Source organism: Antechinus flavipes, chromosome 3 (assembly GCF_016432865.1).
Source record: "Antechinus flavipes isolate AdamAnt ecotype Samford, QLD, Australia chromosome 3, AdamAnt_v2, whole genome shotgun sequence".
Classification (NCBI taxonomy): Eukaryota; Metazoa; Chordata; class Mammalia; order Dasyuromorphia; family Dasyuridae; genus Antechinus; species Antechinus flavipes.
Window position 1 is genome coordinate 442,472,978 of NC_067400.1, and position 22,501 is coordinate 442,495,478.

The 22,501-nt window shown below is 36.4% G+C and overlaps 1 protein-coding gene across 1 annotated transcript; it reads left to right on the forward strand.

Moving 5' to 3' along the window:
• Positions 1–880: 880 nt before the first annotated feature.
• RPRM (reprimo, TP53 dependent G2 arrest mediator homolog) lies at positions 881–2,551 on the forward strand. Its single transcript, XM_051986372.1, has one exon. The coding sequence runs from the start codon at positions 1,153–1,155 to the stop codon at positions 1,480–1,482; it is 330 nt and encodes a 109-aa protein (XP_051842332.1). The 5' UTR covers positions 881–1,152; the 3' UTR covers positions 1,483–2,551.
• Positions 2,552–22,501: the final 19,950 nt, after the last annotated feature.

Sequence of the window (22,501 nt, forward strand, 5' to 3'; positions counted from 1 at the left end):
ATATGTCATATCAATCATAAACCACAATTAAACAAATAAAACCAGCAGCCCCTTAATTTCCCAATATTCTCCTAATCATCATCTTGGGAATTTATATAAATATATCTTCTTTATACACAGTTGATTTCACGTGCCTCCCCAACTAGAGTGTGAGCTCTTTGAGAGCAGGGATTGTCTGTTGCCTTTCTTAACCCCAGTGCTCAAATCAGAAACCGAATAAAGCGTTAACAAATGCTAGACCATTTGATTCAACAACTTACTCTGCCCCACCTCAGCAAAGTAAAGTAATTCCTCATCTTTTCAACAACAAATAACAACAAAACAGAACAACCCTCCTCCCTTAAACCTGTCTGGACTTTCTCCTGTCATCATCTTTATAAAATGTAATCCCGGGTGTTATTTGCATATACATGTCCCTGGAGTGGAGAAGTTATACTGGATGAGAAGGAAACATAGATCAGGCAGATCTCTGTAGAAACAGGGACCATCTGGCATCTGCAATATATTTCCACCTTTATTCCCCACAAGGGGGTTAAAGGGGCGGAGGCACAAAGGACAGGCACAAAGAGGGCGGATGACCCAGGTCCTCTGGAAGCTTTAGCGGATTTTAGCTCTCAAAAAAAAAAAAAAAAAAAAAAAAAGGTTCCAGTCATCCATCAAACCAAAAGTGTGGAGTGACCCCACACAGGCCTACAGAGTTGGAAAGTGCGAACAGTGAAAGAGAGACAAGCTGCTTTCCCTTGGTGCTTTCCTAAGAATTCAATGCAAATTGGTGCAGAGACTGCATGGACCAGGAGGGGTCGCTCTTCCCTCGGAGCAGCCACCCCTCAGCTGGCAACACCTCCCACGGTCAATGCTTTCCCAACCCAGCCAACTTAAAACAGCCCCCGGGCGAGCAGGAGGGGAGAGAGCAGAGCCTTGGCAGAAGCTGCTGGTGGAAGGAAGCTGCTGCACTCCGTTATCCCACAGAGGCTCCTGGAAACTCCTGTAACCCGGGGACCGTAGTGGCTTGTAAAAGGAAAAGAGAAAGGAGACCTGGAAGCTCCGGAGTGTCCAAGTCGCAGCACCACCCCCGGGGACACCTGTTCCTCTCCCTCCACCCCACTCTCCACCCCTTCCGACCCTGCGCCACCCGGCGCGCCCAGGCACGCAATGAATCCAGTGCTGGGCAACCAGACTGAAGCGGCCGGGCTCTTCTTGGCCAACAGTAGTGATTCTCTGGAGCGGGTCCTGCGTTGCTGTACCCAGGCGTCCGTGGTGACAGACGATGGCTTTGGGGAGAGCGGCCAGGACGAACGGAGTCTGTACATTATGCGAGTGGTACAGATAGCGGTTATGTGCGTCCTGTCGCTCACCGTTGTCTTTGGCATCTTCTTCCTCGGCTGCAACCTGCTCATCAAGTCGGAGGGTATGATCAACTTCCTGGTGAAGGATAGGCGACCCTCCAAGGAGGTGGAGGCGGTGGTGGTGGGACCCTACTGACCTTCCACTCCTTCGCCACAGCTTGTTTCCCCCATCCCCGTCCTACCCACCTTGCCAAACCCAACTGCGCCTCTCAACCATCTGAGATCTGGCGAAAGAAACTTACCGGAGTGATCGCCTCCTAATAATTCTTCGGCTGCTGCTTCGGTCACCGTCTCTTCTACTTAAGGGATGAAGCGATCTATTAGTCTCGCTCGGTTCTTTGAACGCCTCCCACCCTAAGAAGAAACCTCACCAACCTCTGTGCACTTCTGGGATAGTCCAGCAAAAAGTAATGAAAGAAAGGGGTGGGGAGGAGGATGGAAAGCAATGGGCAATAACTTTCTAGTTTCTGGGAGATGTCCCGTCGCCTGAGATCGCGGCAAAGGGAGAGATACGCATCTCAGCTTGCATGTAGGGACGGGATCTTGGGGAGAAAGCGGGGAGGGATGGTCTAGTCCCCCTGACAACGATCCGACTGGTCGCCTGGCCTGGAGCCGCGCTTCCGAAAATGTGACCTATGTAAATACAACGCGACAGACTTCACAACGACGACACGCAAACTAAGCAAAACAAACAAACAAAAACAAAAAACACTCCCAAATTCAGTCCCCTCTCATTGGAAGGGACAATCAGTAACTACATTTTGATTGTAGCGCACTGTTTTAAGGGATATTTTGCTTAAATAATAATCATAAAAATTTGATAAGTCGTTTTCCAACCCTTTTTGTTTGACTGTGGGTTTGGAATTTTGTCTTCTTGAGGGAGAGGAGATTAATGTGGGAGATGGGATTAGTGGAGGAGAAGAAGGGAGAAGATGGGAATTAAGGGGAAGAAAGGAAAAAAACAAAAAACGAAACACCCGCGAATGTGAATGTTGTGAATTGTCTTCTATTGTCGCTTTTCCTATTTCCATTGTAGTGTGCAACGCTGGCCTGGAGCTGGCCCATGGGGTTCGGGGAGCAAAAGAGGTAGCATGTGAAAGAGTACTGCACGGGTTTACACAGCAAAAGTACTTTGATCTGTGGCACAATTTTTATTTTTTTTTCCTTTATTTAAATTTTCTGTAATAAATGCTTATTCAAAAATGTTCCCTTTGCTGACCTTCTGGTGGTCTTTCCGCGATTAAGTAAAAGGAGGGTGAGGGAGAGGGGTGCGATGGTGAAAGAGAGTAAAAGACAGTGGAGTGGGCTTGGGGAACTCAGGTTAAGGTTACAGATCAGAGGGACTGGGCAAGTGAATGAAGAAAAAGACAACAGTGAAGCAATCTGACATTTTAAAGAATGACAAGAATCCTTAAACATGCTATTAAGCAATATAAGGGCAGCATCCTTTTGTTTTTCGATTAAATCATTATCATCGTCATCATCATATTATTTTTTTGTTGTTATTGTTTAATATTTCATTTGGGTTCTGTGAGCTGAGTCAGACAGCACTTCAAGAAAGCTGCCATGGGAGGGTCAGACTTCCTTACAATACTCCAGTGGGAAAACAGGGCTAATAAGCTAATGACAGGAGAGATAACTTAACTTGTCTTCTGGGAAGGTGATTTACTCCAGCTAACGTCACCAAAAATGTTTTATAGTAGTTGATGAGATTTTTTTTTCTTTTTGATGGTTGGTTTATAAAAAGAAGAAAAACTGGACTACACATACACATACACATACACATTTCCCCGTGGCAAACTATTAATACGAATTCTTATAATGCTTCTTGGCCTAATACTCAACATTTCTCTTTTTCCTTATAGAAAAGATTAATGTGAATTTTGGGAAAGGAGAAGGAGAGACAGAAAGTGCGACAGAAGAAAGGAAGGAAGGAAAGAAAGAAAGAAGGAAGAGACATGGACACACAAAGACAAACACACCAAATGCACAGATACACAGACATGCACAGATACGTAAGCACACAGTCACACAGAGAAATACAGAGACACAGTGGTGGATTTAAATTATGTACATATTATTTGATAAAATGGAAGAATCTCAGAAAATAGAAGTTAAAGGAGTTAGCCAAGGTCCTGAATACCTGGGTAGGCATGGAATTTATAAATCAAAAGTTAGGAAGGGAGAACAGAAAAAAAAAAAAAACTGGAGCTATAATTGGCCAGTCCTATGGATAGGCCACAGTTAGGTCTGGGCATTTGGCACAGTTTTGATGACAAGCAACAGGAATCGGTGACTTTTGAAAGCACAATGCAAACAGGAACCATTTACTGAAGCTTAAGCTTCACAATTTGTGCTGTTAATCCTTAAAAATGGGGCAGGGTCCTGGAATGCTACAAGAAGATAGAGGATCTATTATTAATTCCATAGGATTAAGGAACAGTATAAAATGATTGCACTGAAGAGATTTTAGGAGTGACACTGCTTTCTGGAAATATTTTTCACTCATTCTAGAACAACTGGTATAAATAATGTCATTGACCCAATGACATAAGCCATCATATGCTAGTCAGTGACCTGTCTGGTTGCCAAATATCCCTGTTACCCCTCTAGCAAATCTTGCCATTAAGCCTAAGGTGGTTAAATTTAATACTAATGGAAAATCTAGCTAGGAAAAAAAAAGGGGGGGGGGTATTGGCCTCCCTAGAGTTCTTGATATTCAAATGCAAAGAGCATACTTTTGAAATCTATTTTTATTACATTTTATGAATGGTGGGGCAGAGGAAAGTATGGCACTATAGTTAGGGAAATAACAAACAATTTAATTAACAGAGGGAGTTTGCTATGGTATGATGTAGTGTTAAGAGCACTGGTCTTGTAATCAGGAGATTTTGGTTCTAATTTTGGCTTCTGTTACCTTGAGCAAATCATTTTGTTTCTCCTGACCTCAAGTTTCTCATCTTTGACATGAAATGATTGAGCTAAATGACCTCTCAATTCTATTCTGACCCTACTATACCATAACTAAAGATTTACCTGCTCAGAAGCTTACTGAGGAAAACTAAGTCTATTGCTCCATTAGTTGGAAGGGGGGAAAGGTATATATTGAACATGTCCTTTGAGACTATAAATAGGATCATAGTTTGAAAGCTGGAGGAGACCATTAAGTACAATTTCTTAATTTTATAGTTGAAGAAACAGAAAATCAGAAGTTTTAAGTGACTTCTCCAGGACGACAAAGTTACTAAGGTCTTCCTGATTCCAAATTCAGAACCTATCCATTATGCCATATAGTTTGTGCTACTCTCTCAGCTTCACAAGGTGTTTCTATGTGTTCGTTTTTCACTATTTTCAGTCAAAATCCAGTCAAAAACTAGTCATTTAGAAATAATCAGGGTATAGCTAGTTGAACCCCTTTGTATCCTTCTGAGTGGGTGATGCCTTTGCATAAAAGGACATTTGGAGAGTTCCAGCTTGCCTAGGAATTTGAAATTCATTTATTTGCATATGGCATATATATCCCCTTTAAAACAGAGCCAGATCTAGATTTAAATGTGATGGGATGCCTGAAACTTGGGCTCTGCCCAGAAAAGACTTTTTTCTTCCTTTTTTCCTTTCCTCATTTTTGTCCTTTATTGAATCCTTTGCTTCTTCCGGACCATTTCATATATTCCCTACATTTATTATTCAGTCTAGATTTTCTTCCCAGGTCTTTGAGATTTTGATACCAATAACTCCTGTGAAACTTACATTTTACTTAGGTTAGGTCTATATGAGAACACAGATATGTATGAACATTTATAGTCTAGGATATATGCCTCACAACAAAATTCAAAGTGCACAAAAATTCACAGCCTTGGGGATTACTTGCCTCTAGCAATCAGTTTTTATCTTATCTGTGGTGGGAAAAAATGGCCCTTATATCCATTTGTTACTTAGAGAGATGCCAAGTGGTTCTGGTTTTTATAGATGTGCTGACAAGAGCAAGAAGCTTTTTACACCCATTATGTCCTGATGGCCACACAGCAGTGGTTTCTCCAGGCTCCCAATCTTCCTCATGCCTGTCTGCCTTTGCCACTATTTTCCTTCATCCAGTTCTAACAGCTATATGAAAATGGCATTTTATCAATCTATGAGCCTAGGGGATGATAATCCTTTCTCACTGACACATTACAAGGTACAGGGGGATTATTCCACAATGCGAGTGATGTCCTTCCTAATTCCTCCTGGCTAGTCTAGTCCCCAGAGACTAAGGAATATAATAGACAGATGGAAGACAGATGGAAGACAGATGATTTTGCTATCCTGCTCTCATTGCCAGGACCCTAAACCATAAGTAAGAGGCCCAAGGAGATACATTTCTCCAGATCTAGATTTAAAAGGTGATGGGGTATCTGAAACTTGAGCTTGATTAGTCTAATAGGTATCCTGGGAAAAGAGCTCCTAGGAAAACAGTATGTCTAAGAGGCATAATTTGTAAATCAACAGTCATATCCCTACACATTGAGTGATCTACCTTCCTGATGGCACTCTCTCTGTTTTACTAAAATTATCTTCTGCTTGAGTAACTTTATTCTTTTATTCATGTATTATTTTATATTAGAGACAGAGCTAGTTTGTCTCTTTGCTTTTCAGAACAAATATGCGAATGAATCAATGAACAAATAATAAGTGTTTTCTAAGTGCATATGTATTTGCTAAGTGCTAATAATAAATAAAAAATTGAAGATTGTTCTTGCCCTCAGAATGCTTACATTCTACTAGGGAAAGAACACCCACAACGAAGGAAGCAGTTCAGGGTGACTTACTGTGGTTTGAAAAGCTACAAAGAAGAGTAAATAGATATACCTTTTCTAGCAGCAAAAGCAGTATTGATGTGGTTATAGTTCCAGAAGTGGAATAGGTGAGAATAAAGAGTGGTTTCTGAGTAAATGGCCTGGGAATAAGTCATATTTGGCATTAACTGACCTGGTACAGTGCACTATGTGAAACAGCAATCAACAGGATTTAGGGAGAAGGCCCAGTAGAAATTCTGAGGGTAAAGGGGTTAAATCCTCTAGCAGGGGCCCTCAAACTATGGACCATGGACTAGATGCAGCAGCTGAGAACTTTTATCCCCCTCACCCAGGGCTATGAAGTTTCTTTATTTAAAGGCCCACAAAACAAAGTTTTAGTTTTTACTATAGTCTGGCCCAGTCTGATGGACAGTGAACTGGCCCCCTATTTAAAAAGTTTGAGGACCCCTGCTTAAAGCTTTGTGAAGAGAGAAAAAAATGCAAAGGAAAAACTGGAATGCACTATTTAGGGCAATCTAAAGGAAAGAAAAGTAATCACTACTTCTACCAAGCCAAAGGTCAGTTCTGCTCCCAGGGGACTCTCCTGGTGACTTGTCTCTTCAGGACTCAAAGCCCTCTCTCTCCTCAACCCTGTGGAGCTGTTCTCTGCACCTGGCTCCTGCAATGGGCAAGGAGCAATCTACATTTATTTTATTCTCTGTTTTGGAAAGAACTGTTGTAGTTTTGACAATTCAGAAACCTAACCTCTACTGCCACATCTGACATTAACTTACTGCATCACCTTGAACAAAATTCTGGCTTCTTTACACAAATTTAAATGCAGTTTAGATTATTTTATCTATAGGGACTCTTCAAACTCTAAGATTTAGTGCTTACTACTCTATTTCATCTCTTGATGTACTTTATAGTTCATTTCATTGTAAATCTGGAATGTGCCCTGGCTTTTATATTCTGAATACCCTCAGAAATAGGAGGTATTATTTACCAATGAAATGACTTTTCAAAACCATTTTGAGCCTGTGTAAATGACTTTATAGATCATTGACAAGTCCCTATATATCCCAAATGTTTCTTTACTCAGTAGGTAAAGTTTTAAGAAGTCAATATAGGAAAGAGGTAGAATATAATCTATTTGCATGTAATTCTTATCCTAAGCCAAAGATTGTGTGTATTCTTGTGGAATACAACTATGTAGGCTATTCTGGAGGTCAATTACTAGGCTATTCTTACCCCAAGAGAACATTTTCCTCTGGGGCTAGTAATTCTTGACAACAGCTGCCTCATATGCAGTTTAATGCCATACTTACCTCCCAGCCGATTTGCTGGGTCACTCTGGGGTTTGTAATGCCAGGAACAGATTGCAGGGTTTGGTCTGTTCTATAAGATGCAAGTCTGGTTTGAAACCCTGTTGAAGCAACAAGCCTGTTTCAATCCCCCAAATGGGAATTGGTGAGTCTTTTATCTACCTGCCAAATCTCATTCAGACAATTTGCAAAACAGTTTAAAGAGGATGTGTTCTAAAGTCTGCTCCCACAGCTGCAAGTGTTTTCCAATGTTCACATTTAAATATTTGAGGCTAACTCATCTAGATAGCTAAGGGCTTTTAACCTTTTCTCCAGTATTTTTCTTGCATTAGCTTAGCTATCAAATTAGTCTTATAGGCCCTAAAAGTATTTTCTCAGTATCATTCATTTATGTATGAAAATTTTGGAACAGCTAGATTTAGGAAGTGACTGCATAATTCATAACACAAAATTACCCACATAATTTATGATGACACCAGTAATGACAATGATATTCTGAATTTATTTTGCTTTCAGATGCTCAAAACTATTCAAATATTGTTAGTAGGATAACAAGATAAGAGTAAAATCCGCTTGCTTTGAGTGTTTTGAATTTACTTAATTATGCTGTCCTATGCACATTTTTTATTTTTTATTGTCACTTTATAACGTGTCAGAAAACACATTTTTATATAGAAAGTATTTTTATAGTTTTTTTTTTATATTGTGGTGCCATATTTAGTCCTTATAATATGATTTACTGAATTTATTTGATAGGATTTATTATATTTTAACAGTTTAAAAAATTAAATCTTGAGTCTAGAAAACTTGTTACTTATTTAAAAGGAGGGGATTACAGGTATGGGACATCATATAGATTGTTAGTATTTGGACAGTTAGACTGCCAATGTTATGGTTAGATTTACTGAACTGATTTTTAAGCTCCTTTTAAAAGAAATGGATTGCTGAGGGGGGTGGAAAGGGATATGAGAGTGATATAAAAATAAAAGATATGAATAATATTTGTTAAAGAAATCCAAATTCCAAGAAAAGGTTAGGGATTATGTGAGAAAAAACACAAGAAGTTACATGAAACTATGTACAATATCAAGACCTGTGGCGGGAAAAGATGCCCATTGGCCTTTATTCCCAGAGTATGTCTATTATCAATGATAGTTCAATCCAGCAACTCAGTAGTGGTGGTCCAGACTTCATTATCCTCAAAGATAAATAAGTCTGAGAAATTCTAAATGAATCACAAAGGACTACTGGTTTAAGTAGGTATTATATATACATACATACACATACACATACATTGTTGAGGAAAGCACGTCCTAGGAAGTGAGATGGAACTCTCAAAATTCAAGGAAGGGAAATACCATAGCTTTAACCAACTCACAGAAACTCTTAATAGGAAGGGGCCAAAATAATACTACCTTTTTTTATATCATGAATTATTTTTGGTAGTCTGGTGAGTTCTTGTTAGAATAAAGAATTTAAATACATCAAATACAATATAGAGGATTATAGAGGAAAGAAATTATGTTAAAGTAGTTATTAAAATATTTTAAAAACATGTTTATTATCTCAGAATAAGTAGTAGAGGAGATGATTATATATGCAGATAAGGAAAAAGACAAGATATAGTACTACCCAGACTAAAGCCACTGGAATTTGCAGCTGAAATTTGCATATATGTATATCATAGGTAATGACTACCAGAGATCAGTATAGGAAAACAAAAACACAGGGGAAAAATGTTTAAGCTTTCTTGCTTTTGAGCAACTAGAACACCAAGTGCAATTGGATTCAGTAATCCAAAGATCTGAACAATATGCCGATTTTTAGAAATAGAAATGATTTCAGGCAACAGACAATTTGATCCACAGATGAGGAAGATTTTCTTTTTACAAGAATCACAAGAAGAGATCATCCAAACTTAATTTTGCTAAAGCAGTTCATTCCACTTTAGGATAATCCCCATTATAAGGAAGTTTTTCCTTTGATGCAGCATTAGTCTGCCACTCTTCAAATTTCACCTCAAGTAAATTACATTAAATCCCACTTTCAAAAAATAGACTTTCACAAACTCAAAGTGAGGTATCATATATTTCCAGGTTTTCACTTTGATTTTGTATTTTGAATATATACTTACTGATCTGTTACTTTGCCATTGGAATCAGATTTTCCCCAAGATTTGGGGGAGATATTCATTATATTTGTTTTTACTGAACAAAGAGAATCTCCTTCTCCCCTTAGAACATAGGTTTGATAGCTCCATGTAGTGACAAATCTTGTTTTGGGGAAGCTTAACAAGCTCATTTCACCATATTCACATAACTTGAACCTGAAGACAGACTTCTCTCTTATTAGACCTTGAACTTGGTCCTACCTGAAAGATTCAGGAAGTCAAATTTATGGGATTCATGAATCCTTGGCCAAATAGTAGAAACAGAGAAAAGCAGATGTTTTCTGATAATGATGATGGTGGTGATGAAGATGGTAATAATAATAACTGATTTAATTTAATTTAATAATATTTGCAAAGAGCTTTCTATATATTGTTGCAAAACAAACGTCTGAAATATAGATATTATCACCATTTTTACTAATGAAGAAACAAAGGCTTAGAGAAATTGATGATTTACTAAGAGTCACACAACCAACTATTAAGTGCTAGAGACAGAATTTGCCTTTAGATCTTCTGGATTCTAGCATTAAGTGGAATATTTTACACTTTAGTGAGTATTTAATGAAGGTTTGCTGAGTTCAATTGAATTTTGCAACTCTTCTTATCTAAGTACAGGACTCTGGAACACAGGGAGTATAGAAAGTGGTTGGAAGGAGGGTTCTCCCCCAATTCTGGGATGTCCACAGATAAAACTGTGATTGGCAAAGGATAGAGGTATCAAACACAAGATAAGTAAACATTCCCAAGTAGAACTGAACCAGATTAAAATGGAATTTGGAAATGTTCACCAAATTAAATAAAATAAAACATAGCAATACATTTTGAAATTAAGTGGCTCTCAGGGATCCTTATGTAAAGTTTTGGGACACCCCATTTTATTTTAATTTGACAGTAATAAAAATTTCCTTTATAAAAAGGAAAAAGATGCCAGCTTTGCCAAACAGAATCTACCTTGACTTTGGTATTGTGTCAATCATCCTTAGATAAGATTTGAAAGAAAGGAGAGTAGCCACATAATAAAGGGAAACTTGAGAAAAGAATGAGAACTAAGTTCTCTATAAAACATGTATCCAAAACCTGTATTAAATGTTAGAAGTTGACTTGTAAATTGGTTTGGCCATTCTGGAAAGCAGTTTGGAGCTATATTATAAGGGGGTAAGTAGTTGAAATGTCCATAGCCTTTGACTCAAAGGCCCCACTATAAAACATTTATCTCCAGATGGAAAGCAAAAAGAAATGTCTCATCTATAAAACATTATCAATAGCAATAGTTTTGTGGTAGCAAAGAATTGGAAAGAGAAAGTAGATTTCCACTGATCAGGAATAACTAAGTATACTATGATACATAAATGTAATGAAATCTTACTCTACAATAAGAAACAAAACCTATGAAGGATTTGGAGAAACAGGAGAAAACATGAAATGATGCAAAGTGAAATAAGAATTAGGAAAACATACATACAATAAATACAATAATAAATGAGAGACAACAAAAAATGTGAAACAACACTATAATTATAAGGAATAAGTTTGACAATAAAGATAAGAAACTATATTTTCTCCCATTTTTTGTAGAAGTGGAGGACTATAGGAATGAAAAAATATGCAATCTGTCCTGAACTTTTCCCCCTAATGCTGCTTTATTTCTTATACCACTTCATCCTTTTTTGGAGGGTAATGAAGTGAGAAATGAAGGCTATAAAAACAAAATATATGAATAATTTTTAAAACTTACAGTTTCCTTAATTTTGTAACTTTCCCCTTTTTCTTATGCTAAATAATTGTATAATCACTATTAGTGCTAAAAATGCTTATTTGGGGGGAATAAGGGAGCAAGGAGTCACTTTTGCTCACTTATTGTCACCTAAACTAAATGGTATAGAAACCTAACCACAAAGAATATGGGATATGGAGTCAGAAGACCCAAATTTGAATCCTAGTTTTGCTATGTACGCCAAGTCTCCATTTCCCCATATATAAAATTAGGGAGTCTAATGGGATAATCTGAAGTCCATTCACTTTAAAAAAAAAAAAAAAAGCTGTGGCTCCTATCAACCAACTGAGAATGTGAATAAGTTTGTATCTAGGACTTATTGTGGAAGCAAAGGGTCATATAAGAACAGAGACGACAAGCACAGAGTCTCACCCTCACTAAATCTTTTTTTTTTTCTATTTATTTGTTTTACACCATCAATAGCAGTTCTTCCCTTTAGAGCTGCCTCCTTTTCTCCCTCCTTGAACAGGATAAACTACTCTGAAATACACATTGATTTTTAAAAGACCAAAACTCCAAATGTCTGATTGGTTTGGTAAAAAGAGCCCTCTGGGATCTTAAGTGTCTCCTTTACTTTATTTATTTTCCTATAAATTGAACAGTACTATATAGCTTATGTCCTAAAGTGTATTGATCAAACCCAACCCTTTCCTTTCTCCTGTTCAGTTCCCCAATTTCTCCATTACTGGTGTACTCAATATTTTATAAACATTTGAACTCCCTTGCACACCTATCAAATGAAATTAAATAGTATGCATTTTCAAATTATCTAGCTTGTTATTTGTTTCCACAAAAGATTACACATATATACCCAGAAAATGCATGGTCTCCATATGATCATCATTAATTAAAGGACTTTTTTGTTGGTTTGGAAGATTTTGTTTTGTTGTTTTTTGTTGTTTTTTTAATCTGACTTCTGAACTTTCCATTGCTCTAGTATCTTAAGCTGTGACTGATGATCTTCAGTGCAGACCTAAGACATCTTGTAGATCCCAAAAGACTGAAACATCAATTATCCTGTTTAATAGAAACATAGACAGCTTTAGGAACTGAGATAAGTAGAATGAGAAAGAAGCTTCAATCTGAAGAAGGCCCAGAGAAATAAAGGAAAGTGTTGTCATTAGGAAATCAAAGAAAATTACCAAATTATCTTTGTTTCCTCTTACTAATTACATGAGAGAAATATTTTCTGCTATTGACAGGCCATTGGCAAAGAGATATTTGAAGAACAAAAGAACACATTTAATACAGTAAGAAGTTAAAGCCCCCAAATCCTCTTCTTAGGGCACTTTGATTTCAAAAATCATAGAGAACTTAGAGGTACTTTATAGGCCATCAAATCCAACTACTCATTTTATAGATGAGGAAACTAATGCTGAAAGAGTAATTTATCCAGTCACAAAACTAGCAAGTGTCTGAGGCAGAATTTGAATTCAAAATTTCTTGGTTCCTTATCTGACACTCCACCTACTAAGTCTGGCTTATAAATTGCTCACTTATTCTAATTTATCTGGTGGATATTCTGTTAAGAAGAATAATATCTGATATTTATATAAGATGTGAGCATTTGTTAAGCACTTGTATTCATTATGCCATTTAAGCATCAAAATAATCTTATGAAGTAGATAGTATGGCTCCTGTTATTATTCACATTTTACATATTGGAAAACAAATTGAGAGAGGTTAATTGCCTTATTCAGGGCCAAACACTAAACAAATGTCAAAAGAGGGAACTAAATTTATAGGGCTAACCCAAGCTGTATATTTTGTGAAAACTTGAACAATTCAATGCAATGTAACCTTGGTTCTATAACTACTAGAAACCCCACCTCCTCCAGAATCTACTCTGTTTCTCTGAATATTAAGCAAATGACCTTGTTCATACTAGTATTCCTCTTTCTCACCCTCAACCATCTAAATAAAAAGGTATACTTGGAGAGGATATATAATAAGTGTCCCAAAACTCTTAGTGCAGTTTTAAGCTTCAAAACTATTAAATTAAGGCTTAAAAACCTACACTAAGACTTTTGGGATATTATAGTAACTTGTGGTGATTTTCTTCTTTTAAAATAAAATAATATGATGGTTCTCTCTGGGAGAAGATAGGTTTCTCGGGGAGGTTTTCTGGAGGCAGCCTTAGTATCAGTTCAGATCAATAATTACCCCAAATGCAGCCAGCTGGTAAAAATACAAATGTTTATTTCTCCTTCCAAGTCTTGTCTTTTTCCTTGGGCCCGGATAGCTAGATTGTTAGAGGCCTATATCTCTGCTAGGTTCTGAGAGCTCCCTCCGAATATCTCCAAATCCAAAGGTTTGTCCTTCAGTCTTCCACCCAGCCGATGGAAAATGGAATGAATCTCTTGCCTCGGAGAGAGGGCTTCTGGCTCTCAATCTCCAATATAGCCCTGTTAACTTTTCTTAGAGGCCTCTCTCTCTCCTTGGTTCTAAGAGCTCTTGCAGCTTTGTCCTTTGTTTCTGCCTCTGCTTTCTTCAGCCTCCAGCCAGCACCAAGTTGAATCTGTCTCTCTTGCCTTACGAAGTAATTCTCTCCTGGCTCTAGCTCAACTCCAACTCGTGGCTTCTTCTGACTTGACGCTTCCCTCTCCATGTAATTTGGCTGAATTCTCCTCACTCGGCCTCTGCTTTCTTCTTATATACCAGAGAGAGAGATTATTGGGTTTTCTCCCATAGTGCTCTCTGGCCCTAAGAGCTTCAAGGAAGGTGTGAATTCACCAAGTTACACAATTAACTTTGTGAATCTCCCATACTTGTGAACTCCACTGAGTAAAGGTGTGAACACAAGCATTGTATCAATTAGTTCTACTTAGTACCTTGTTTCAGGTTCTGGCCCAAAACATCAACTCTAATGAGTTAGCAGTTTGTAAAGATTCCAATAGTAACTCCTTTTGTTATAGCAAAGAACTAAAAGCTAACAGAGGATACTTATCAATGGGGAATGGCTGAACAAATTATAATATGTGGATATAATGAAATATGATACTAACATAAGAAATGATGAAAGGAATATTTTTAAAGAACTATGGGGACGCCTTTTCAACTGACAAATATAAAGTACAAAAAACCCAGAAGAAGAAAAATACAATAATGCAGAGGGCCACATATAGTGGGGATACTCTGGGTAAGGTATAAGACTCTTCAGCCCAGAAGAAATCTGCTGACAATATCTGGTTTGGCTCCCCATTTCCCTTTGGTTCCCACATCCATTCCTGAGAAGTCAGGGAGGGCATGACCACCTGTGTTCTACTTGAAGCAAGGGATTCTTACAGCAAGAGGTATTTTACATAGCAGGATGCTTATAGTTAGCACATACTCAGTGTGATTGATGAGATAATGGTTCTCTAGTTCGAACACACTTAGTGTGCTGTAATGATGTAATCATAATGAGGTATTTAAAGGCTGAGAAGACTGGAAATGAGACATTGAGACATGACCATCCTCCTGGTGACTTCCCTGTTTCCTGCACTCCTCCACTAAGACCAGGCTGGTCCCAAGATCCTCCAGAGAGCTAGTCCAGATACTACACAATAATAACAATGTTGTTTTTTTTTTAAAAAAAGGACTTTGAAAGACTGATCAATGCAATGAGTAACTACCATTCCAGATGAATAGTTATGAAATATGCTTCACACTCCCTGACAGATGATGGGCTCAAGGTATAAAATGAGACCATTTTGGACATGGTTAACATGGGAATTTGTTTTGCTTGACTGTCAATAATAGGTAGTAAAAGGCAATATTAAAAGAGTTGACTCTCAAAAAAGAAAGAAAAAGAAAGTCAATGAATTAAAGTGATTTGTTTTATTGCATAGAAAAGAGCAAAAGAAAACACAAATAGGATGGTTATTAAGGGGGAGAAGGGAGGACTGCAATGCATAGAATAATGAACTTCTTGTCTGCAAGATTTGCCTACCTCACTTAGTAGCTATATGAGTCTGAGCAAATACATGATTTCTTTGCCAGCCTTAGTTTCTTCATCTGTAAAAATGGGGATAAGAATACAACTATCTTGCAAGGAGATTATAAGGATCAAATGAGAGAATATCTCTCACGTGCTTTGCAAATCTTGAAGCATTATGTTTTATCATTATCTATTTAAAAAGAAAAGCAAGCTGTATATAAAATTTAGTCTCATGTACAATTCTCTTTTTCTGTTTTATTTTATATGAGGAAATAATCATTTTCTTTGATATTGCCTAAGTTCATCATAAATACAAAAAATACACAGAACTGTATGATATTTTATTATTTTTGCATGAAATCTTTAAAAACCATAAACAATAAGCAGTTCAAAACAAAATTATCTATCCCATGACTGTGTGCTTACAACTTTTCATAGGCATCATATACCCCCAAGCAGTACATGGACCATTTCAAAGACAGGAATTCTAGGAAATATACAACTCACTTTATTTAATAATTCACCCTTTCAACCTAAAAAGAAAAAAAAAAGAAAGAAAGAAAATACAACAAAACTTCAATATATGTTTGGCATGTGGAATTTAAAATGATAAATCATTAAATGTTGAATTGAGTAATTCTGGTTCTGGATTTTGGCTTCCCTTGCAGCATAGGTCCTTAGTTTACCCCAAAATTTGTAATCTGGCTCTTTTCCATTTGATTTTCTGTCACTTTCAGGGACTTTTGATTAGTCCTTGACATTTCTACTTTATCATTTCAGGGATAAGTGAAATGTACATACAGAGGCAAAGCCAGCAAAGAGCTGGCTACCATTCTACTGTATCTTCTCTCTGACCTTGAGTTCTTAGCCTAGGAATATGTCTCATCCTCCCTCAGGTGTTCCGTGTATCTTCAACTCTCACCTCTTTAGCGTTATAGATATTGCAGTCTTTAGGTGAGACACCTCCCTTTCTCTTCTTCTTTCTGTTTTTGTCTGTGGGGCCATATAGTAGAGGAAAAAACCCTAAGCAAGTAATCAAGAGTTCCATGTTCTAACTTAACCTACCCACTGTCTGTGATTAAATCAATTAAATCCTTTAGATGAATAAAACAGCAATAACAGCATCTGCCTAAATTCTCTCACAAGGTTGTTATGAAGATCAAGGGAGATAATGATATGAAGTCCTCTGAAAAGTATAACACATACATTTCCATGTCCTGCCATTCCCCAGCACCAAATTTATCTTTTCCAAACCTTCCCATTTCTTTTTCTTAATTGCCATTTAACTGAACTTATTCCAAACCACAATTGCTTCGCCATTTGGTTTTTAGAGCTACTTGCCACAGAATGTAAGCATCCTCACCACTTATTTTTCAGACTTCCCAATGGTATTGTTCTCTACTTTCCTTCCTTGTGAAAATTACACTAGGTTTGACCTAAATATGACCTTCTTTTAAAAGATCCACACCTTTTTGTGCCAAGACCAGCATCAACTCTTGCCTTATGTACAACCAGAGTCCAAGGAGGGTCCATAATAGTGTGTGCATCTGTCAACGATAAGAAGACTAGTATTTGCAGAGTTTAGTTCTTATTATATAGCCCATCACAAGAGGTAAGCATATTTCATTTGCAGTAGTCCTGCCTAGGAATGAAGATGGATTTTCCAAGCAGAGTATCTCTGATTTTGCAACAGGGATATATATATATATATACATACATATATGCTTACATGCATATATGTGTGTATGCATATGTACATATGTGTATACAAATATACACATATATACATATACATATATGTCTATATATTTATATATGTATATAACAAACTTCAAAGAGGTTTTCACTTCATTTATATATGATGTCTTCTTTTGCTAGGCATGAGACAAGCTCCAAAATATTTAATATATATATCTGAGGATGTTAGAGAAAGGCAAAATTTTCCTACCTTTAAAATAAAATTATTGGAAAGCACTGTATTTCGGGCATTTGTTTTATTATCCATCCAAGCCTTGATTGATTACTTTATACACAGCAACTTGATGATTACTATTTTTCTAGAACAGTTTTTCTCTATTATCTAATAATGGGGATGTTTCTGTTTCTCTGACTTCTAATATTTTTATATCTTAATGTCTGGCTATCATAGCAAACTTCATTATTCAGGGATTAGGGAACTTTGCTGCTATACTATTCTATTTGAAGTGTCAATTACATCCAACATTATGAGTTGCTATCTTTCTAGTTTTGATTAAGCTTGCCGTATTTTATTTTGTTTTATTTCTAGAACATATGGGCTTTTTTTTTCCCCTTAATTATTAAAATCAGTGAGACTCTCTTTCCCTCAGTAATTAGGGTTTTCTGGGGGGAGTGTAAAAGAACAGATTTTTGATGAGAGTCAGGTTATTGGAAAATAACTGCTTAAAAAAAATAAAACTTCATTATCTAACCTAAGGAAGTAACCATAACATAGTATAGAGAAAGCTGGTCTCATAACCAGGAAGACCAGTCCTGCTTCTAACACATATTGACTGGTGCTTCTAGGCAATCACTTAACCTCTCTGCACCAGAAAACTCTTAAAGATTTTTAGTTGCAGAAGAGGTACCAGCCTGCACAAGCAGTATCCTCATTAAGAATTCTCTCCATTAATGAAATCACAGCTCCAGTAAACAAGAAATCAAAAGTAGTAAAGACAGCATGGTGTAATGGCCAGATTTCTCAGCACAGAGTTATAAAGGCCTAGTTTCAAATTCTACCTCTAATATTTAATAACTTTGTGCTTGATTCTGGACAAATCCATTAGCTTCTCCATAATGAAAGCAATTCCCCAAGACTTATTGGCATAGACATGTTGCTCTCAGTTGGTGAAGGAAGTCCTTGGAACTAGTAATTCCTTATACTGAAGGAAGCAGCATTCCTTCACATCTCCATGTCTTTGACTAAATACTAAATACAATCATCTTATTTTAGGAAAACCCAGTATCAAAAGATATAGATTTATAAATGAAGGAATTATTGCTCAAATTATAAATAGGTTTGTTAGAATTAACTAAAGGATTAACTAAAAAAGTTATTTCAATAAAAACCTACTATATTCCTTTTAAAATTAAAAAATTTCATTCAGGTTAAAAAAATCAGATTCACAAGAAACTTCTTTAAAATATTTGCAAAAAATAGGAAATTATTCCTATCTATCTTCTATACAAAGTAGTTATCTGCTAAGGAATAAAAATATTGAATTTCACTGTGCTATTTCAAGCAAACACATGATTACTTCACCTAATACCATACTTTTTTTCTCTAAAAGCAAACAATGACTTCATTGAGTTTATTTAGATAAATATGAACTAGTCAAGCAATGAACTGAATACTGATGCTGTCATCTATTGTGGGCTTAATCCCGCATTTCAAGGAGAGGTTAAAGTCAATCCCCTCCATTTGGGGGCAGAATGTTATAGCAATCCGGAATAGAATGATTCCAAGAGAAAATGAAAGTTTTCAGTTTATGATTTTTGAAGGCCCAGAAGGAGTGATTTAAGTCTGGAACAGGGTAGAGTGGGAGATTATGGAATCTTGATCCCTAGAGGTCTGCAAGTACAGGTTCAATACTCATCTATATTGGATGGTGAGATGGGTCTGGAATAAATAACCTTTTTTGGTGCTCCCATGTATCAATGAAATTACAATGAAATGACAAGGCTTAAAGTACTTAGTCAGCTTCAAAGCTATTTTTCCTTTCTATTATCTATTTTGAGAGCAAAAATATAGCTACAGAATTGGATTAGAAAATTAAAAATAATTCTTTTAAGGCATTCTTCCACCATTCCCAATATCAAAGTACTAAATCTGATTCCAAACCATTTACCTGCACTTTACATTAAGCTATCCTTAAATCTTTGGTCCCATATATCTTCTTCTCTATCTTTCACAATTAAACTCTTTGCCACTATTTTCTCATATCCCTCTCACCACTCAATACCTTGAAATCTGACTTCCACATGCAACCATTCAGATGAAACTGCCCTCTCCAAGACTACAGATGATCCCTTTATTCTTAAATTTAACAATCTTTTTTCAATCCTTATCCTTCTAGATCTCTGGGTAGTGTTTGACCTACTTTACCATCCCCTCTGACTAGATACTCTCTCCTCTCTGGATTTTCATGACACTACTTTGTCATGATATTCTTCTTGCTTATCCGACCAACACTTCAGTCTCCTTTGCAGGATTATACATGACCCTTTCTGGGTTTTCTCCTTTTCTCTATACTTTTTGTCATTAATATCATCTCCTAAAAATTCAAACATAATCAACATGCAGATGACTCCAAAATCAGTGTGTCCAGTCTTCATCTCTCTCTTGATTTCCAACCCTTCATCTCCAACTACTTGCTTAAATCTCCTATCTTGATGTTCTATTGAAGCTTCAAATTCAGTGTTGTCTAGAACAAAACTCATTATGCCATTCATGCTTGCTTCTAATTTCCCCACTCCTGTCAAAAGCACCACTCAGTCATCCAAGTTCATAACCTAAGAACCATTTCCCTCTTCTTCACTCTCACCAACATTCAACCATTTCCAATCAGATGATAAATCTTGTCAATTCTACTCCTTAATACTCCCTAGTCACAATAGTCTCTTATAATCCTTTGATCTATTACAATTGCTTTCTAACTGCTCTTTCTCCATCCAGTCCCTTTAGATTCCTCTATCCAGTTCTCTGATTCATCTTTTACAAATCTGCAAACTTCTCTCTTCCTCAGATTAAACATGTCATTCCCCTGCTCAGGAAGCTTTGCTAGATATTTAGAGCACTTGCAGTCTTGCTTCAATCTATCTTTCTACATATTCCTCCCCTTTATACTAGAGTCCAACCAATTCACTTGCTATTCCTCTTACCTGGCATACCATCCTCTCTTTAAGCTTTTGCACAAATCATTCTATATGCTTGGGATGCTTCCTCTCCCTTCTTCCTCCCTTTGGAATCACTAGGTTACTCTAAAATTCAGTTTCAAATGCTACCTCCTTCAAAAAAAAAAAAAAAGATGCTTGCTAATTGACTAATTTGAAGGGAGATAGTCATCTTGTGTATGAAAATCACCTCACATATATTTTGCTAAATAGATTCTTAATTAAATTTATGTGACAGGCAGTTTTTAAGGATAAAACTAAAAATGCAAAGCGATCAATTCATTTTTCTGGAAACTGTCCTCATGAGCTAATAGCTGTTATAAGGACTATCTGGTCTTTTCTTGAGTAAGGGATCTTAATCAGCAAACATTAAAAAAAAATCTAATGAAATTAGTTTGAGCCTTAACATAGTAAATTTCTCTATTTTCATTAAGTGTATTTTAGGTATCTTTAGCATCATCACTTCACCCACTCTTTTTTCACTTCTGAAACAGTTTTTGAGCTTTTGTTCAGATAAAGTCTCAGATTAATTGTAGATAATCAAAATTCACATTCCCTGGAGGCATTTTCAACATTATTGCAGCAAAATTTCATATTTTCTCCACTTATATCCACCTAAGGAATCTGCAAATTCAAGGCTATCACTGTATTAGCAAAAATGTGAATTTTAAACTGATCCATAGCAACCTGTTATGCAGGAGTTACTAAAGAGCAAATGACTACCATGCCTACATGTTGTGATTTAAGGGGCTTGGAAAGGCCCCTGCTCCAAAACATCTAATCTCTGAAGTTAGATCTGTCATCCTATGTTCTGTTATGGTGCCATGTTCCACAGAAGGCCTTATTTTTAAAAGGACATGTTTTCTCAAGCCTTGTAATATGGAAATCTAAATTTCTAAATGTAAAATTAGAAAGGCTGTCTAATAATAATAATTATCATTATTATTAAAAACAGCATTAATAATTACTAACAATTATCTAATGTGTTAAGATTTCCAAAGCACCTCATATCCATTATCTTATTTGATTTGAGAACACTTGGAAATTAGGAGTAGAATGAAGGAGCCATCTCACCTTTAAGCCAAGCAGATTCAATTCACTTCAATTAAACTCAATTCAATTCAGCATAGATTTAGTATTTAGTATTTAAAAGGGGCAGCTAGGTGGCATAATGGTTAGAGTACCAGCCCTAAAGTCAGGAGGACCTGAGTTCAAATCTGGCCTCAGACACTTAACACCTCCTAGCTGTATGACCCTGGGCAAGTCACTTAATCTCAACTACCTCAGCAAAAAAAAAAAAGAAGAGGAAGAAGAAGCTGATATTCTATGGATTGAGGGAAGGATATTGCTAGACAGTATGAACACAGAGAAGCAAATACAAAATATATAAAAAGAAATATAAAGAAATTATATAAAATATATAAATATGTTATACACACATACATACATGTGTATTTCTGGTATGTATATGTAGAAAGATAGATAGATAGATAGATAGATAGATAGATAGATAGATAAAATTTCCATTTGTTACACTTGTCTGTAGGCTTATACAAATGATATCTCTCAACCAAGGTCACCAAATAAGCCAGAAATTCTCTGTTTCTTTTCTTTCTTTAATTCCTCAACCAACCATAATAGTAAAAGATCCAAAGAATAGATTTAGGAATAGAAGCAACAAATATACCTTACCTCCCTACCAATTAAAATAATGAGATCTTAAAATATAAAAAAAGTGATGAAGCATCAGCAGCCTATATCAGAGGTAGACCTTTTTTCTCTTTATGAGGAAAACTTGGAAGCCATTTTGCCTCAGTTATCCTATATCCTGGGACCACTTTATTGTGCTAGCCAAGGCCTGGATTCCTCTCTGAGTCACTGGCCAGTATAGGACTTGGAAAGCACCCAAGTCTCCACATAAGGAACACAAAAAGAATCATCAGCATTGCCGTTAACCTCATTATCTATGTTTAAATTTCTCGTAACTCTAAATATTCTTCAGTGTTTGGATCCACATATACATATGTGTGTGATTTTGTGTGTGTATACATATATAAATACATATACAAATACATGCATATATATATATATACACATATATATATACACAGAGAAACACATATTTTGTATATAAGCTGTCTCAGTTCTTTAATATTGCTATTAATTAATATAAATGGCAAAAAAGCACTGTTTGTTGCTGAATGTTTATGAAAGATGACAGGAGAGTTTGGTCACCTCTTCTAACTCCAAACAACGCCTAAGAAAAACCAACTAAATTAGA